The 18740-nt window shown below is 48.4% G+C and overlaps 2 protein-coding genes across 2 annotated transcripts in view; one reads left to right on the forward strand and one right to left on the reverse strand.

Annotated features, from left to right (window-relative positions):
- Bicra (BRD4 interacting chromatin remodeling complex associated protein) overlaps positions 1-11340 on the forward strand; it is a 50163-nt gene extending 38823 nt beyond the window's left edge. Inside the window, exons 5-9 of the mRNA XM_044395620.2 lie at positions 41-3488; positions 4163-6656; positions 6764-6862; positions 6915-7053; positions 7115-11340. Coding sequence (XP_044251555.2) covers positions 41-3488; positions 4163-6656; positions 6764-6862; positions 6915-7053; positions 7115-9340 — 8406 coding nt within the window. The 3' untranslated portion in view covers positions 9341-11340. The remainder of the gene's footprint in view (positions 1-40; positions 3489-4162; positions 6657-6763; positions 6863-6914; positions 7054-7114) is intronic.
- Positions 11341-11630: 290 nt separating this feature from the next.
- Positions 11631-15707, reverse strand: alpha-Man-Ib (alpha-Mannosidase class I b). Its single transcript, XM_017143434.3, has 6 exons — positions 15352-15707; positions 14994-15269; positions 14333-14831; positions 13914-14254; positions 13670-13857; positions 11631-13091 (listed from the first exon to the last, which is right to left on the reverse strand). Exons 1-6 carry the CDS (start codon positions 15436-15438, stop codon positions 12437-12439), a joined length of 2046 nt encoding a protein of 681 aa, XP_016998923.2. The 5' UTR covers positions 15439-15707; the 3' UTR covers positions 11631-12436.
- Between the last annotated feature and the right edge of the window lie 3033 nt (positions 15708-18740).

The raw sequence follows: 18740 nt of genomic DNA on the forward strand, positions 1-18740 counted from the left end.
AAAGATTGAATTTTAATTATGTAACAATTGTCCATTACAGAAGGGCACAAAGCGGGCAACCCAGCAGCAGCAGCAACAACAGCAACAGCAACAGCTGGGCCACCAGATCTTCAGCAGCGCCGTCGCACCCACCTCGATCAGCAGTGCGACTGCGGTGGCAGCCGGCGGCGGAGGCTATGGACAGTTCAATGCCACCGCCATCAGCACGCCCACTTCGTTCGCCACCTCGGCCGGCAGTTTGGTCAGCAGCAGCGCCAAGGGTCCGGCGAAGGGTCAGAAGGGGCAGCAGCAGCAGCAGCAGCAGCAGCATCAGCAGTTCCAGCACTACCAGAGCAGCAGTCCCCTGATAGCGGACAGTCCCATCCCGAGTCCCAGCGGCGCCATTGCAGCGGCTGCGATTAAGCCTCCCACGCCGCAGCCGCAGCCCCAACCCATGCAGATGCTGCCCCAGCAGTTTACCATCTCGCAGCAGCCGCAGCAACAGCAGCAGGCGCAGCAGGTCTTCCAGTTTATCCAGGGACCGCAGGGCCAGCTCATAGCCACCACTCCGCAGCAGCAGCAGCAGCCCATCCAGCAGCAGCAACAGCAGCAGCAGCAACCGCAGCCGCAGCAACATCGCTTCGTTAGCAATGCCGGGGTCACGGGAATGCCAACCGGCAAGACCGGCAAGGCACCGCAACAAATCCTGCCCAAGCCGCAGCAGGAGCTGCAGCAAAAGAAGGGCTCAACCGTCGCACAGATCTCTCAGACGCCGCAGCAGCAAACTGGCCAGGCCAACAATCCCACCCAACAGCAGCAGCAGCAGCAGATCCTGCTAAACGCCACCACCAATCAGCCGCAGCAGTTGCTGCTCAACCAGATGCCCGTGCTGGTGCAGCAGAATCCGCAGGGCGTGCAGCTGATCCTGCGGCCGCCGACGCCCCAGCTGACGACCACGCCCTCGCTGGTCATCCAGCAGAATGCCCGTGGGCAGCCGCAACTGCAGACGCAGCCGGCGCAGCAGCAACTTCTGCGGATAGTGGGCACCAATGGAGCGACCATGCAGCTGGCTGCCGCGCCCACCTTCATTGTGTCCTCGCAGGCGAACCTAATCCATCAGACGGCGGCTGGTCAATTCCAGAGCGCCATCAAGTCGGGCACCCAGCTCACGGGTCTGCATGCGGCACTGGCTCAGGCGCAGGCACAGGCGCAGGCGCCACGATCTCAGCCGTTTGCCACGACGGCCACGCTGAATACGCAGCTCCTCGGCCAGAGTGTCGCGGCCCAGCTGCAGAACCTCCAGTTGGCGGCGGCCCAAATCCAAATGCCCAATGGCCTCACCGCCATCTCCCAGCTGCCGGCGCATCTGCAGCAGAGTTTGGGTGGTGCGACCATCAATTTGAATCAGCTGAACGGGGCGCATCTCCAGCAGATAGCCAACGCTTTTCAAACGCCGCAGCCGCCGGGAACAAACAATGCAGGAACTGGCGGCAGCACGACGGCGGAGCTCTTTACCCAATCCTCGCCAGCGCATGTACCGCTGGCCGTCACCCCGGAGCCACTGCGTCAGCCCACGCCGGTGCCCATGATGCAGCAGCAGCAGCAGCAACAGCAGGCGGCCATGGCCACCATCCAGCTGCAGCAGCAGCAGCAACAGCAGCAGCAGGCGCAGATCCAGCAGTTGCAGCATCAGCTGCAGCAAACCCAGTCCCAGGTGCAGCAGGCCCAGCAATCCGTTGTCCAGGCGACGACAACCACCACCAGCGTCCCGGAGCCCAAGAAGAAGCCGCGTCCGCGCAAGAAGAAGCAGGCGGTGGCAACTCCTGCCGCCGTTGCGCCCGTTGAGGTGAGACCACCGACGCCCCAGAAAATAGCGGCGGCGGCCACGCCCACGCCACCGCAGGCAGTGCGCTCCAAGTCGCCATCGCCGCCACCGACGACCATCCAGCGGAGCAGCAACGGGAAGCTGGATCTCGGCGATGTGATGAAGTTTTGCGGCATCACCGGCGACGATGACGACGACGAGGATTATGGAATGGGCCTGGACACCGAACCAGAGGCAGCAAACCAGGTGACTACCAGCGGAGCAGCGACGACGGGCAGCAGCAGCGGCGACATCATGATCTCCATACCGAACCAAAACGGCAGCGATGGCCTGCCCTTCACCCTGACCATTCCCGCGACGCCATCTCAGCAGGCGGGAAGCGAATCAGCCACCGAAATACCAAATATCCTCATCAAGATCGATCCAAGTGCGGAGGCAGCGGTGCCGCCATTTGGTCTGTCCACGCCGCGTTTGCCGACGGCCGAGGAAATCCAGAAGCAGGCGCAGCAGCATTTGGCGCAACAGGCGGCAGCAGCAGCGGCGGCGGCGGCGGCCAAGGCGACTACGCCAACCATAAACATTAGCCTGCCCAGCATGGCACCCATTGTCACGCCCACTCCTGCTGCTCCAACTTCCAATCCTGTGTCCACTACGGCGGCTGTGAAGCCGCGAAGAAAGCCAGCCGTGCGGAGGAATGCCAAGAAACCGGAAACCAGCACCTTGATCTCCGCGAGCAGCGGCACCACCACCACCACAATTAGCAGCAGCACCAGTACTATACTGAACAACAGCCAACCCACCACTGTGAACACCATCACGCTGACCACGCCCACTCCAGTGACGAGCAGCAGCAGCAGCAATCCCACCCTGATGCTCACCCACGGAACGCCAACGGCAGTGCCAAGTCAGATTGGCAATATTCAGATCTCGCAGGTGCACAATCATCACCCGTCCGCCATGCCCGTGAGCAGTGCGGTGGAGAACAAGATCCAGATAATGCCGATCCTTCCGCCGGGAGCCACGGTGATGGGGGGAACACCGGGAAGCGGAGCAGGAGGAGCCCATACGTCCGGCTCCTCCCAATCCACGCAGTTGGTCTTTCAGCCAACGGTGCCTTCGGTGGCGCCTACGATCAGTGCGGAGTCCACGGGATTCAAGCTGTCCACCGATGGAAGGCAGATGCAACTGGTGGCCATACCGCAGGCCACTCCTCCTCCGCCGCCGACGACGGCGACAGCCAGTGCAGCAGCCCAACCGCCGGTGACCACGCCGGCCTTGACCGCCGGAGGAGCCACAATTCTGCCTCCTCAGTTGACCGGGATGCCCGCCAATGTATCGGTTTCAGTGGGATCTCCTGCCTCGGCTGCGGCTCTGGTGCCCCAGCTTACCGGGAGTCTCACGCTCACCGTGTCGGAGCAGTGCGAGCGGTTGATCCTGCGACATGATCCCAACAATCCGCAGGACCATCAGTCGCAGCTCATCCTGCAGGCACTGCTCAAGGGCGCCCTGCCCAATGTGACCATCATCAATGAACCGACGCGTGTGGATCCCAGCAAGCCGCCCACTCCGATGTTGCAGCCGCAACAGCAGGTGATCCAAATCCCCCAGCCAGTGGCGCCACCTCAGCCAATCCTGCAGCAGGCGCTGCCCAAGGTTTCAGCAACTCCAAAAATAGAAGTAAAAGGTAAGTTTTGAATGAGAAAAATGATCTAAGGTGGTCATGAAAAAACCACATATTTAGTTAGTATCAGGGTTCGGAAAATAACACAGACTGTAAATAACTTGTGTTATTAACATGTCAAAAAAAGTTATAGACATGTGTGTCAAAAATTGAAGCCTACATATGTTAGAAACATAAATAACACACACATGTCATTTGTGTTATTTACACGACGGGTTATTAACACGACGTGTTTTTTACACAGCGTGTTTTTAACACAATGAGTTTTTGACATTTAAGTGACAGCTCACAATATATGTAAATAAATCAGGGACCGTAAATAATCATTATTTGAGATTTTTATTTTAAAAGGCCTACTGAGGTTTTTACATATTTTAATCAACAATTTAACTGGTTTTTATGCACTTTATAGACATGAACAAATAACAGTTAATTTGCTTTCCAGATTTGTTGAAATGCATATACTTTGTGGACAAGAGTAAAAAGAACGTTATTTTTAGTCGTAGTCTTTTTAAAATAAAAATCTCAAATAATGATTATTTACGGTCCCTGAAATAAATTGTTTTTGCCTACCGTTACTAATATAATGTGTTCATTTTATAAAAAATACATTTTCAAATATCTATTCCATTAAAAAATTTTGAAACAAAAACTAATTAAAATCCTTCCCTTTGCAGTGGCCAACAATAGAAAGTTGTCAGGGAGTCAGGTGGCACATCCCGCCAGCAGCATGCTAGGAATGACGAGCACTACGACCACCATGTCGACGATGAAGCCACCGGCCACGCTGCCCGCCAAGCAGAACGAGACGATGTCCTTCCCGCCTCTGCCGCTCAACTCGCAGGTGCTCATCCAGCAGCAGCCACTGATTTCGGCGCAGCTACAGCCGCAGCTGCAACCCGTCACCGTGCCCGTGACTCTGCCCACTCAGCCGGCCACCATCTCCGTTCCAATACCCTCGCCGGCGCCACCTCCTCCCCAGCTGGCCAACAATGGACAGCAGCGGTACATCGCCCTGCCGCCCATCGATCCCACCACCCAGCAGTTGTTCTGCCTGAACAGCGTGACCAACCAGATAACGGCGATGAGCGCGGGTCAGACGGCCGCCTCGATTGGACCCACGGAGCGGCTGCTCATTGCTCCGGCCGGGATAAATGCCCAGCAGTTGGCCCAGTGCCTGCAGTTGGGACAACTGCACTTCAACGATGTTAACCCACTGCCGCCACAGCAGCAGCAGCAACAGCAGCTTTCGATGCCACTGCGACCGCAGCCACCGCAGCAGCAGATCGTGCATCCCATCCAGCCGATAACCAATGGACTGGCCATCACCACAACGGCCAGCACCACGTTGACCACCACCACGAGCACCACCTCACTGACCACGGTGACCAAGCAGGTGGCCAATGTGGCGCCGATAATAGATCAGAGCAAGGCGAAACTGGAGCCGGCCAAAGCAGCCACCAGTGGAGCAGCAGGTGGTGGAGCAGTGGTCAAGAAGAAGCCGGTGAGGAAGCCCAAGGCGACGCCGACCAATGCCTCCGAGTTGGCCAATCTGAAGAACGCCAGCGTGGTTAAGCCGATGCCAAAGCTGGATCCCCTTTCGCAGAAGCCCAACAATAATCCGGTGCAAATTGTGCAGCCAAATGTGGCCAGTGGCAAGCAGATGATCGTGGTGGGCAGCTCCAGTTGCACCACCACCACCACGACCACGATGAGCGCCAGCATCCAGCCGTTCCAGACGACGAGCGGCACCAAGTTGGTGGGCGTTACGGTGCCAATGCAGCAACAGCAGCAACAGCCAACCGGCACGGCGGCGATATTGCAGCAACAGCAGCAGCAGCAGCAACAGCAGAGGACGAGCTTCAGCTTAACGGCAACCACGGTGGCTACGCCTGCTCCGATGCCTTCTCCAACGGTAGCTTCTGGTGTCAGCCAACTGCAGATGCAGCAGCAGCAACCCCAACAGCAGCAGCAACAGCAACTACAGGCTCCCAAGCAACAGCAGCAGCAACAACCGCAACCAAACACCGTTTCCCGCGTGCAGACCATCCAACTTACCCCTCAAATGCAACAGATTTTCAAGCAGGTGCAGATGCAGATCCAGTTCCTCACCATAAAGCTGCAGAACAAAACGACCTTCCTGCCAGTGTCGCCGGAAATTGATCCCGCAACCATTGCTGCCTACAACAAGCCGATGACCGATGCGGAAATAAATCTGGCACTGCAGCGACTCTTTGCCGAGCAGCACCGAATCCTTGCCTCCGGGAAGGAGGTGCCCACTCCGGAGGGAATGTTGCCGACGGCCAATGGAAGTGGAGGTTTCAGCCTGATGTCACAGGCAGTGCAGCAGCCGCAGCAGCAACCGCAGTTGCAACCTACGGTTTCGGAGCCACTGAAGACAGTCGTGCCCGCCAATGTGGTTCAACCCAATAACCACTCATCCACCACGGCAGGTGCTCCGGCTGCTGTCGCAGCTGCTCCCAGTGCCCAGCAGAACATAACTCAGAGGATACACATCTATCCCATGCAGCACCAGCAACAGCAGCAGCAGCAACAGGCAGGCAACAAACCAAAGCAGGCGCAGCCCAAACCGCAACAGGAGCAACAGTCGCAACAGTCGCAGCTCCAAATAAAACCCAAAGAGCCGGCTAACAGAAACAAAGCCAATAGCAATAGCCAGCAGCTGCAGCAAAACCCACAGCAACTGCAACAACAACAGCCGCCCAATGGAAGCATCAATATGTTGCCACAAAAAGTAAATATGCTGCCAGTTGTACAGCAGCAGCAGCAGCAACAACTACAACAACAGCAGCAGCCATTGCTGAACAAAAGCGGACCACCACCGCTGATCTTCGCCAGCTCCACAAATCTGCTGACCAACAGCAACAACAGCAGCAACACTCTTACCAGCAATTCTGTAATGCAAGTGAACAACATGTTGCCACTGCCACCATTGCAACCCCAGCAACAGCAACCGCAACAGCAGCAGCAGCAGTTACAGCAGCAACCTACACCTATCCTGCCACCAGTAGCTGCAGCAATGGGCGTTGGAGTGACGCCAGGAGGGATTGGATTGCCAACACTGCCGAGCATTCCGAGCCTGCCCCTTTACATGCCGAGCAAAATGGATGAAATGCCAACGCAGAAACCCAAAATTGCACGCCTCTCCTTGTGAGTAGTTGGTTGAACAATGCCGATTTCAAGCGAAAAGCGGCCAACTGGATTGCAGATTTAGCAACGCACTCTCGAGCTAGAAACTAACTCTTGTCTTTTCGCAGATTCGTGCGCCAACTGGAGGTCGACCAGGAGAGCTGCCTGAAGCCGGACTACGTAAAGCCCTTCCGCACCAAGGATGAGGCGGTTAAGAGGCTAATAAGGTATGAAACTGCTTTCTAAAACTGATCATTACTTACGGGTGTTGATTTTCAGGTACCACTGCATGCATGAAAACGATGTGGAGTTGCCCTCGGATGAAGATGAAGAGTTTGAGTCCACTGCTCTGGGATTCCAGGACAAGTTCAGGCAGCTAAACGGCAAGTTCCAGGAGATACTGATGCAGGAGTCAACGGTATGAACAGCAATTAAGTTATTTTAATTCTTTATTAACTTTTTGTATCATTAATTGATAGCTACCACATCGCACCTCGGAGATCCTGCAAATGCAGCAGCTCATGATCGATGACCTCAAAGTCGAGATCAACGACATTCGCACCGCCGAAAAGGAGCTAGAGCAGCAGCTGAAGGAGGAGCAGAATGGCGACAAAACAACGCTGGAAACCGAGGCTAAAGTTAAGGAGGAGATTAAGCAAGAGCCCATGGATAAGTCAGCCCAATCGGATGGCGTTGTGGACAAGTTTGATTTACTGAAAAACAGCGCCGATGTGAACAAAGCATTCAGCAAAGCACAGCCTCAGCCAAGTGCGACAGTGAAGCAAGAGGAAAACCACGAATCTGGTGAGGCCTCCTCGGTAAACGGAGCTGTGAAGAGCGAGGCTCAGGACAAGGAAGCTTCGAAGTACATCAAAAAGGACTATGACAATTTCGATATAGAGTCTGAGCTCACCACCAGCTTCATAATGAAGAAGGTGGAGAACAAAGCGGCCTTGGCCAAGAACGCTGAGACTCGCTACCAGGAGAGAAGTTTGATGGACCAACAGCAACAGCAACAGCAGCAGCAGCAACATATCAAAGGCACGGGAGCAGAGCCAGTGGATCAGGAAGATGGCTGGTATTGTCTGCAAAAGGAGCTTAATCTGATGAACAGTGATCCCATGCAGCAGCCGCAACAACAGCTAAATGGAAACCAGCCGCATCGTCAGCCGGCGCAACAGCCATCGCACTTTTTGGACAACTCCAACTCGAACAACATGATGAACAACAGCAACCACATGTCGGATCTGTTTCCAAACGGCTGCATCGACAAGAGCAACCAGAGTACCACGAGCAGCAGCAACAGCAGTTGTGTTAGCGATAGCCAGGTTGCTTCCAATCCCGTCAAGACTGTGTCCTCGTGCAGCGGTCAACGCGAGCAGCCGGTGGTCCTGGATGCTGAGCAACCGAACGAGCATCCGGCCATCAGTGAGTTTTTCAGCAGCGACTCCGATGTGCAGAAGTCCGTGGAGACGCGATTGGAGGCCATGTTCGGTGAGTCACCCGTGCACCTGGACGTGAAGAGCAGCAGCGATGCCCACGACATTGAGTCCAACCTGGACGAGATCTTTGGCGACTCGAAATCGCCGGCGGTCAACCACAAAAGCAAGATGAGCATGTGGGTGCCAGACGCCACATTCATGCAGCAGGCGCCGCAGCAACAGGCGTCGCAACAGCAGCAGCAGCAGCAGTATGCAGGCCCGCAGCAACCATCACAACAGCAGCAACATCACATTGAACTGAACTGCAACAACAATCCACGCTGGATGCAGAGCATGGAGGCGCACTACAGCGACTTCCTCTCCAGCGGAACCAGCAACGGCGAACTGGTAAATGGCGGAGAATCGCGCAAACGGAGCTGGGATAGCCAGCTGATGGGCTCTGGCAGCGATATGGAAGATGACAACAGCAGCAAGCGCCTGTGCACTGCTTCTTCGTCCTCCTCTTCGTCGCCCATGTCGTCGCAGCAGCAGCAGCAACATGTCCAAGTGCCTCAGCATGGTCTTTTGGACTCGGACATGCTGCCTGCTGGTTTCCCCCAGATGTTGATGGAGCAGCAGCAACAACAGGTGCAGCAGCAACACAACTTTGCCTACGCCAACATAATGGATCAGCAGCAACAGCAACAACAGCAGCACCAGCAGCAACACTTCCAGCACAATCTGCAGCAGCAGATTCAGCAGCAGCAGCAGCAGATGCATGTTGGCCACATGGGTGGCGCAGCTGTGGGCGCTGGCGGAGAGTACGACGATGACATCAGTCGCCATGTGGCCAGCGCCATCGACAGCATCCTGAATCTGCAGAACAGCGGCGACTCGCTGCAGTTCTCCCTGGGCTCGATCCTCGGCGACAGCATGCTAGACGACCAGCGGCAGGCGGGCGGCAACATGCCCAGCTGCCAGCAGGAGCAGGTGATTCAGCGTCGCCGCCAGCTGGGCGAGGAGATGAACGACTGTCTAATCAGTGGCGGTGGCTCGGCAGTCAGCGGAGTGGCGGACAACAGCAGCAACATACTGCTGGAGCACCACCACCAGCAGCAGCAGCATCAGATGATGCAGGGTCATCAGCAACAGCCCCACCTGCAGCACCATCATCATCATCAGAACATGACGCAGGCCCAGGCACAGCATCTGGGGCAGCTGAACGACTTTAGCTGCGTGGCCGGCGGTCTCGATGATCCGGTCAAGTCGATAATGACCTCCTGACTTGGAGCGCCGACCACGTCTGCTGCGGAAAACGCCTCCAACAGTCTGATACTAGAGTTTAATGCCACCACCTTGTGAAAAACGGTTGATAATAACGACTTCCTGATTGTATAGATTCCCGTCTTAGTTGTCCTTGGTTATTGTTTTAGCATTACCCCCCGAGTACAATCTTTAATTAGACCTAAGTTGAGACCGTAGCATAAATTGTTTTTACTTATTGTTTGTATTCTTTAGTCCAATGTTTTGTACAATATTTGAACAACCCTCAGATAACCAATTACTTAATACAAGGGGAGGAAGGAAGAGAGGCATCTAAAATATGACAGAGCCAATAAAGCCAAGAAAGCAATTGACGTGGTGAATTGAAAACTAAACGACGAATAGCATCAAATGCTTCTCACAGAGGTACACTAAACGGAACGTAATATTATAAATTATATAGCTACAGTAACTAAGAGAAAGCCCCTAGACAATTTATTCAAATGAAACCAAGAAAAGTACGTAAGAAAATGAAGGCAATGATGAGGAGAAGAAACACGCGCAAAAAGAGGAAGGGAAGAAAACGAATTGGTTGTATAATTCATAATTAAGTTACATGAAGCAATTCTGAGAAACAATTAAAATCACGTTGCCAATTTTGTTGTCGCTGAAATATCAGGCAGAGCAATTTATCCGCATCCAATCCATTTTTAGAGGCCCAGATAAAGTACATTTATTTGCGCATTACGTTGCGAAAGAGTTTTGTAAATAGTTAGAGCATGCCACAGTTTCAATAGCGCCCCTGGAACTGTCTAACCAGATTATAAATATATATAGCTAAGCATTTTTAGAAGGAGATATCATTTAAAGCGCTTCACGTACGACTGCTTCTGATATTACAGACAAACAAACCAACCAACCAACCTATTGACGTGCTCAATTCGAGAGTAAAGAATATTTCGGCATAGCTACGGGTGTCATTGGAAGGCAAATGCAAAGATCTTAGGGATTAACGAGTACCAACTATGGCAAACTACGAAGCAAACCAAAAGCAGTTCAAAAATCACAATTTTAGCCAATTTAGTTTAAACATTTATAAATTATTGAATCTAATGTAATATCGGATACACTCAAACCGATCGATCGATTGAACAGAGAAGCTGAGGGAGTATTGAGATGAGGAACCACAGGAAAACAAGTAACAACAAATTAACGAATCGTATCAATTGTATCTTGATCTTGCGACAAATCTGACTTGTGATTTGTGCCACGTTTTAAATATAGATGTCTGATTAGCTTGTAAACATACATAATAAATACGATTAAAGTCTATACAAAATGAAAAACCCACACTCAGTAAGCCACTACAAAGTTTATCCAAAACGAATCGCGCGTCGCGAAAGCAATTGTAAATGTTTGGCGTGGGAAGGGCGGGTGACACGCATCAATTACATACCAATTACAATACTAACTACTACTTTAATACCACCACTAACACACCTACTACGATACGTACTACCATGGACGGAATGCTTGTATTACGTGTAGTCTGTAAGGGAACTTCAAGAGGTACCACATATTTTAAGATGTGCTTCGTTTATTCAGGCCCCCCATCCATGATTCCTAGACCATAACCATAACCATAACCCGAGCCCATCATCCCACCTATCCAGCGTCCCGTCTGAGTTGCATGATCTTGTATTTCAATTTTGAAACCTTCTAGTTATTATTCAAAGACAAATAACTTTCGTGTAAAAATGTATATGTAATAGCATAATTTAAGTTGGCAACCCAAAACTGAATAAATTTAAATCTATTGATAGATTACTAATGCGAATTGTTTTAAGTTGTATTTAGAACAAAATTGAACTCAGAACTCAATTCGGTCGCCCCTCCCGCAACCACCTTTCCACAACACAATAACAACAACAACAAAGAGCAGTGTCGTCACTTGAATTGTTCAGCTAAATGTGTCTAAATGTAATTTAACATAAAGAGAAAACTAAAGATTTTTAAACAAACATTGTGAGTTTTAATTAAACATCATCAGCATAGGGAGAGAGAGACAGCAAAGCAAAGGAAACAACTTTAATATTTGATAGTTTATTAAGCCCATCCATTCATAGTCGTCATAAACATTAAGTACATAAAACAAAACAAACAAAAGATTCAATATAAATCTCACTGAAACGCAACAAACCGAAAACCCAACTGAGAACGAAAACTAAATAAAAGGAAATGCAATCAAAGTTCATGCATTTGCGTTTGTACTGGGTGAAATGTTCTTAGGAAAATAAAGAGAAATTCCATACAATTTTAAAAATTATCGCATTTTATTATCGGCTCTTTTTCGAATATGCAGGTTGCCTATGGGATCGAAAATGCTTTTGGTGCATTTTCTGTGAGATTCGTTTATTCCGTACTTTTGAGATTACACACAAATCGACTTTGTGCAGAGTGCAACTGAGTTCCTAATATCATGCTAACGTAAACATACACAATTAACTACAGGAGAGATTACAAGGTTAAAACCGGCTGGCTGGCTACTGGCTAAAAAGACGGGTTAGCAATGGCCCAATATCATGTTACATTAGGTGCTTAAAGTAGGAAATAAATTAATACAAAAAAATAACAGTTATCAGTACAAAGAATATTATACAATCGAGTCCTACCGATTTTAAAAAGACGTGTTAAATAGGAAGATGGGATGGTTCGATGATTTGTTCAAAATCGCTGGGGCGAAAAATGATGACAAAGTTTGTTGGTATAATATCAATTTTAATAGCCCCAAAGCTACTGGATAATTAAGATTACTGGCCCTGATTAATATACATATTTAGATTTTAATAATTTTTCTTAGCCTTGGATTGCTAAAATTTGATATTACACCTCGCGACTACATCGACCCATCCCAATGTTGGGCATTGCTTTATTCGATTGGCCAACTGAGCTCGGCCTGTTCCTAAGCTTAGCATAGTATTTGGCATTTGCGCTAAAGTACGAATAGGAGTTAAACGATTGTTGCAGCCTAAATGCGCCGACTCTATTCGGTTTCCAGTTAGTTTCGCTGGCGCAACTAAGTTGCGCTGCCCTCTATTTGCCTCGCTTAGGGGGTAATTAAGTCTTGAGCGGGTAGACCGGCAGTGGATGGCCCTCCGAGTTGAAGACCCATTGCTCCAGATCGATTTCCTTGCGGTCGTCGCTGAACAGCAGGTAGAAGTACTTCAAAGTCTCGCTCAGCCAAAAGCTTTCCATCAGATCGCGCAGCCGCGTGTTCTGTGTGTTCTTGACATTGCCCATCGATGTGTAGCCTGCATTAACTTTGGCGTGAGTTTCGAAGGCCTGGAAGATTGTCCACCCCATATCCTGGTAGGTGCGATTGCCGGTTAACGAGTAGAAATAGTAAAGACTCTCCACGAATTCCGGGCGCAGTAGATTGTGCGCGTCGTTTGGCTTCACATAAATGTCCTGATCATCCTTTTCGGTGAGCGCAAAGTAAGAAATCTCGGCCGCCAAATGTGTTGGATTCATCATGTAGGTCTGAAAGCACGTGTCCATCAAGTCCCTGGCAAGTATTAGATGCGAGTCCGGCATTCCATTCTGGTGACCCAGGAGCAAAGTACCCGGCAGATAACACGTAAGATGGTCCATTTTCGGCTTGAAGTCTTTGCCATTGATTAGTTCGCCAATGTAAACCCAGTGCTCACGTGGAGTGCGCCGCATTAGCTGTGTTAGTACTCCATCCACTGCTTGCATATAATCCAAAATGAGGCTAAAATAAACAGAGGTCTAATGAAATAAATACTTAACAATTGCTATTTGCACAGGTGTAACATCTCTGCTGTATGAGTGTATTCTACGAAACGTCATAGCCATACTGGAGTTAAAAAACAAGGGAGAACGATATGTCGGGTTGGTATAGAATGGTCCGATTTAAAAAATGTCTTCTACTTTTCGATAGGTATAAGTATACACAACAAAATTGCATTTATACTTCTCGGAAATCTTTAAAGAAGTGGGCCCCAGACACATTTTAAAATTGTTAGTGTGCGATTGTGGGCGTTAGAGGGGGCGTGGCGCTCGGCTGAAATAAACTTGCGCTGCGTAGGAAGCCCAAGAATATGTGTGGAAAATCGGATCCTTCTAGCTTTTATAGTTTCCGAGATCTCAGCGTTCATCCGGACGGACAGACTGACGGACAGACGGACACGGCTATATCGACTCGGCTAGTGACCCTGATCAAGAATTTATACGAATTTATAGGAAACGCTTCCTTCTCCGTTACATACTTTTGCACGAATACAATATACCCTTTTCTCTACGAGTTACGGGTAAAATTACAATACTTACTTGTCGTTATCCTTACGGCCAGTTTGAATCCACTGTTTCAGCAAGTACTCATAGTAGGAGTCACCGCGCGCACCAAGGGAAATGGTGGCGTAGTTGCGGAAGGTTCCCGTGTTGGCGTTGATGAATATGGGCACCAGGCCATGGTTCTTATCCAGATCGTGCACCTTCTCGCTCACTTTGTGAGCAACCTGTTGGGCGTAAATTGTTTTATAATTTCCCATTGCCTCTCATCCGATTTATTTACCTGTTCATAAACGGAAATGTTTGTAGACCGACTCAAATCACGAAACTCTAGCTGAATGGTGGTGACCTCACTGGTGGAGCTGTCTGGTGACCACTTGGGTGAATGCGCCGACAGATCGCCGAGGTTCACATCCGAATAGGGGATATTCGAGGGCGATAGGAAGGCTGGCAGTAAACGGTTGCCCAATTCTGCTGCCTTGGCCAGAAACATTGTGTCCCCGCTCAGGTGATAGGCAGATAGTAAACCGCCCAGGACCCGAATGGTAACCTCGAAGAGATTTACATCGCGCTTAGTATCGAAGCGCAGTGAATGCTCCACCCAGTCGCGTGCCTCTTTGAATTCTGTGTGGTAAAAGTAGTGAATATTAAAGAGAAGTGAAAGTTATTTGGTTATTTAAGTTATAAAAAACGCCAACTCACCATCATCTAGGCCCATTATGTACATGGTGTCCAACGAGTCCACAATGGTGAGTCCCAGACCGAACCACTCGTGGGAATATTGGGAGATGGGCTTCAGGTTGTCGTGACCCCAGGCGTACTTCTTGTAGCCCGCCCAGGAGTGCTTGAAGGCGGCCACTACGGCCGACTGTCGTTCATTGGTGGCGCCATGGAAGTGCTGTCCCTTGGCCAGGAGGGGCTTTATCTTCTTGAGGTGCTCCTTGAAACTGACTCCGCCCAGATTCAGAGGACTCTTGATGGCCTGGTCGAGCTGCTCGCGTTCGCTCAGCGGCTCTGTTGACTCCTGCGGCATGGGCTCCTCCACATTGTTCAGGATGTCGATTCCCCCAGTGTCCTGCTCCTTGTTATTGTCCGGCGGAGGCAAGGCCACGGCCTGCGGAGGTCCTTGAGCGGCCACCGTCTCCGGCAGACGGACAACGTTCTCGGCAGAGTTCGCTTCCCCGTAGGCAACTTCATTAAACTGAAATTGATTGAGATTGAGATATCATTATAAAATTTCACTGGAAGTGCGCCGGCAATAAATCAAAACAACAGGCAATCGAGCTGATATGGACGGCTATCTTAATGGGCAAACATAGCTAGCCAATTAAGCACTTATCAATTAAGTAGGGGGCCTATTTACCTTATCACTTAGCGCCTCCGCCCGGGGTGGTCTCTTATCTTCGGGAACCGCTGCCGCTCCAGCAGAGTCTCCAGGCACATCCTTATCCATTCCGGGGTGATGGTGCGGATTTGGCGCGGGCATTTGGTATGGAGACACGATGGCCTTCGAGTCCGAATCTTTCAGACTGGCGGCCAGCAGTTGGTCGCCACTCAGGCAGAGCAGCACCGTCACGCAGAAGGCGGTTATTCCGAGAATAATGAGATTGCGTTGACAACGGGGCAGCTGATTCCAAGCCTAAAACGTGGGAACAAATAGAAGTTAATGGGGGATTGGTTTGTTGGGATCGTGGGGGGCATCACCCCCTCTTTCCACCTACCCGTCGCAGACTCTTCCTGCTCCGCTCGTCCACCGTCGCCGGTGATCCCGCCGAGAGTGTGAGCGTTATGTGACCGCCGTCCTTCATCGCGCTTCGCTAAATGCCGCCGCCGGAGTTCAGAGTGTGGGAAAGTTGGATGGGAAATTCCACAACATTCGCCTCCAATAAAAATCGATTGCCGTGCGCCGCTGCCAGCGGAGGAAGTGGAGCTAACTAACCAAGGTTGGCCCAACTACTACTGCCCTCGGTCACTCGCTAATCATCTCTTGCGTGCCCGTGCATTAATTAATATATTCTACGCAAATAACAAAATATAAAACTTCACAAATTCAACCACCTCATATCGCAGAGTTGCCAGATGAAATTTCAGCTTGCCCCCTAAAAAATCTCAAACAGTCGATATTTCCCCCTAAAAAATTCAGTTTTCCCCCTAAATTCAAAAAATCAGTTAATTTCGAACAAGTACAATAAATTGGAAAAATCTCAAAATTACGTTGTAGAAATGTTAAGATTGGAAAAATCGCAATATTAAGGGTTTTTCCAAACATTTGGGTAACACAATTTCCGGAAAAATACCTAAGCCAAACTTTCCCTAAAAATTTCACCACCCTAAAATTCCCCCTAGCACGTCAAAAAACACAGCGAACCTACGGTACTAAATTAACTTGGGCGGAAATGACATTCCATTTCAAGCTTTATTTCTTTAATTTTATTGGAGCTCAGTCGAATTTTTAATATTTTGTTGTTTGTCAATAACATGCTATATTAGGGGCTGTCCATATATTACGTAATCACGTTTTTGGTGATTTTTGACCCCCTCCCCCCCCTGGTGATCAAACGTAATCATTCAATAAACACCACCCCCCGCCCCCCATGATTACGTAATCCCAAGAATAAATTTTTTTTTGTTTTAATCTGTGGATTCAAACGGAGATGCAACCCAATCTTTAATATTGTTTATAAATGAAGTTTGGTATGGTTCGTCTACGCTGATATTATCTCCAACATACTCTTCGTCAAGCCATTCCAGGTCTTCGCGTCCTTCGTGTGATTAAACCACTAAACATTCTCTTTTTCGACGCCCAGCCACTACAAAAATGTTTTCCCTGCTTTCCTATCTAAGTTTGTAGATATAATTAAAGGAAAAAAGTTTTTAGACAAATTCTTTAAATAAAAAAGTTCATATAAAATGATTACGTAATCATTCCTCCCCATGTAATCAAACATAATCATTTCAATGACCCCCTCCCCCCCCCTAGGTGATTACGTAATATATGGACAGCCCCTTATAAGTTATCTGAGGAATGTCAAGGTTTTTAAAGTCATGCAGACTCTAAATCAGCACACACATACGTTGACATTTTCTTTTATATTTGTGTGAGTAATTTGCACTGGGCAGCTCATCGATGTGTGTGTGCAGACCGCTGTTCTACGTTATACATGTGAGAGAAGCGCGGCGGCAGAACAAAACCCTATGCTCACTTAATAGGGCGCTGCCGACCGCTGCTCTAAATATACAGTGCAGATAAGGTATGGGAATTTCCGCACTCGGCCGAAAACATAAGGTCATCTGATTTGACCTATCCTATATATAAGGTTTATATTGAGATGACTTTGATTAGAGAAAGCTCTGCTTAATATAAATTCAAGCGCAGCACTTGACTTCAGCTCAGACATCAGTTAAATTCCGGCACAGGCAACATCAAAAACACGATGAGAGTTTTCGCGTTTTTTCTGACGGTAACGGTGTTGCAGAATCTATATCTTGTAGGCGGTTCCAAAGGGCTGCAAGAATTGCAATCGTCTCATCAAAATCTGGACAATAAATGCAACGCATACTGTTTTTCGATACTTAAACCAGTCCTTGATAACTATGTAGAAGCGAAAACTGAGAGTGATACCTTAAAAAATATGTCGAGTACTATTGAAGACCTACAGACTAGGCTGGCAATTGCTGAGGAAAAAATAAAATCCAAAGAAGATGTAATAATGGAAAAAAATGAACTTATCAAGGAAAAAAATGAACTAATTAAGGAAAAAAATGAAATAATTAAGGAGAAAACGGAGCAACTAAATTTCAAAGATGATAAGGTGAATACAATTAATAATTTACAGAGTAGGTTATCAAGTACGGCGTGCCAATTACAAATTAAACAGCTAGAGAATACAAAATACCAGGAAATAATCAAACAACTTAAAAACAATGAAATTCTAATGAAACTAAAAGATGAAAAAATCAATACCCTAAGTGAAGAGATAAGACACAAAGATGAACAATTGATTAATATAACAGCAACCACTAATAACTTGCAAATTCGATTAGAAAGTGCTCAAGACCAAATCAAAATAAAAGACCAGCTTCTAACCGTAAGAGATAAGGCAATTACTGACAAATCTGAGGAATTAAGAACCAAAGCCGAAATAATTTTGCAACAAAGTGAGAAAATAAAGAACAAAGACGAGGAAGTAAACAATATGACAGCAGATATTACAAATTTGAAAAGTCAGTTAGTTAATGTTAAAAACGAACTCAAAACTAAAAAAGATATGTTAAATGCTAAAGATAGGGAAATCGCTGATAAAACTGCGGAACTCAAAAGTAAAGAAGACGTTATAAAGAGCAATTCTGAAGAAATTATTGTCAAAAGTAATCAAGTTAAGGACCTGAATGAAACGATTTCAAGCAAAGATAAAGAAATTGAAAGCCTTAAGAGTAAAATTAAATCTGATTTGGAAAAAATAAATCAATTGTCTGCAGAACTTTTAGTGTTTAGGCCCACAGAGAATTGTACACAAGGCCGCCCAAATGGCATTTACACAATAAAGAATTCCGGAACGTCGCCATTTGAGGCTCCATGCAATTCGTCTGGTTGGATGACTATTCAAAGGCGGCAAGATGGATCTGTTAGCTTTGCAAGAAACTGGAACGAATATAAAAATGGATTTGGAGACTTAAAGACTGAATTCTTCATCGGGCTGGAGAAACTACATCAGCTAACTAAGAAACGACACGAACTGTACATAAAACTTGAGCATAAGGGAACCGTTATTTTCGCTCATTATGATAATTTTAAAGTTGGAAGTGAGCAGGAACAATACGAGCTTAAAGCGCTGGGGAAATATTCAGGGACAGCGGGAGACTCCCTAAGATATGAAGAGAATATGAAGTTCAGCACTATTGATCGGGATAATGACAGTACTTGCGCTCAAAGATATTCAGGTGGTTGGTGGTTTAAAAATTGTTTTTACAGGTATGTATTCCATTAAAAACTTGAATGAATTGCTTATCTTGAATAATTTTTATTACAGTCATCTTAATGGAAAATACTTTAAGGATGGAATTTCACCGGACAGCATGGGAATTAATTGGTATGCATGGAAAAATGACT

This window comes from Drosophila takahashii, chromosome 3R (genome assembly GCF_030179915.1).
Source record: "Drosophila takahashii strain IR98-3 E-12201 chromosome 3R, DtakHiC1v2, whole genome shotgun sequence".
In the NCBI taxonomy this organism is placed as follows: Eukaryota; Metazoa; Arthropoda; class Insecta; order Diptera; family Drosophilidae; genus Drosophila; species Drosophila takahashii.

What these genes read in the sequence shown, in the direction of transcription:
- alpha-Man-Ib (XM_017143434.3), bottom strand. Translation starts at nt 15,438, where the DNA reads ATGAAGGACGGCGGTCACATAACGCTCACACTCTCGGCGGGATCACCG. An exon ending in GCAGGAAGAGTCTGCGACGG is followed by an intron (nt 15,270 to 15,351) that starts GTAGGTGGAAAG and finishes CCCACGTTTTAG; the next exon opens with GCTTGGAATCAGCTGCCCCG. An exon ending in GGCCGTAAGGATAACGACAA is followed by an intron (nt 13,092 to 13,669) that starts GTAAGTATTGTA and finishes TGTTTATTTTAG; the next exon opens with CCTCATTTTGGATTATATGC.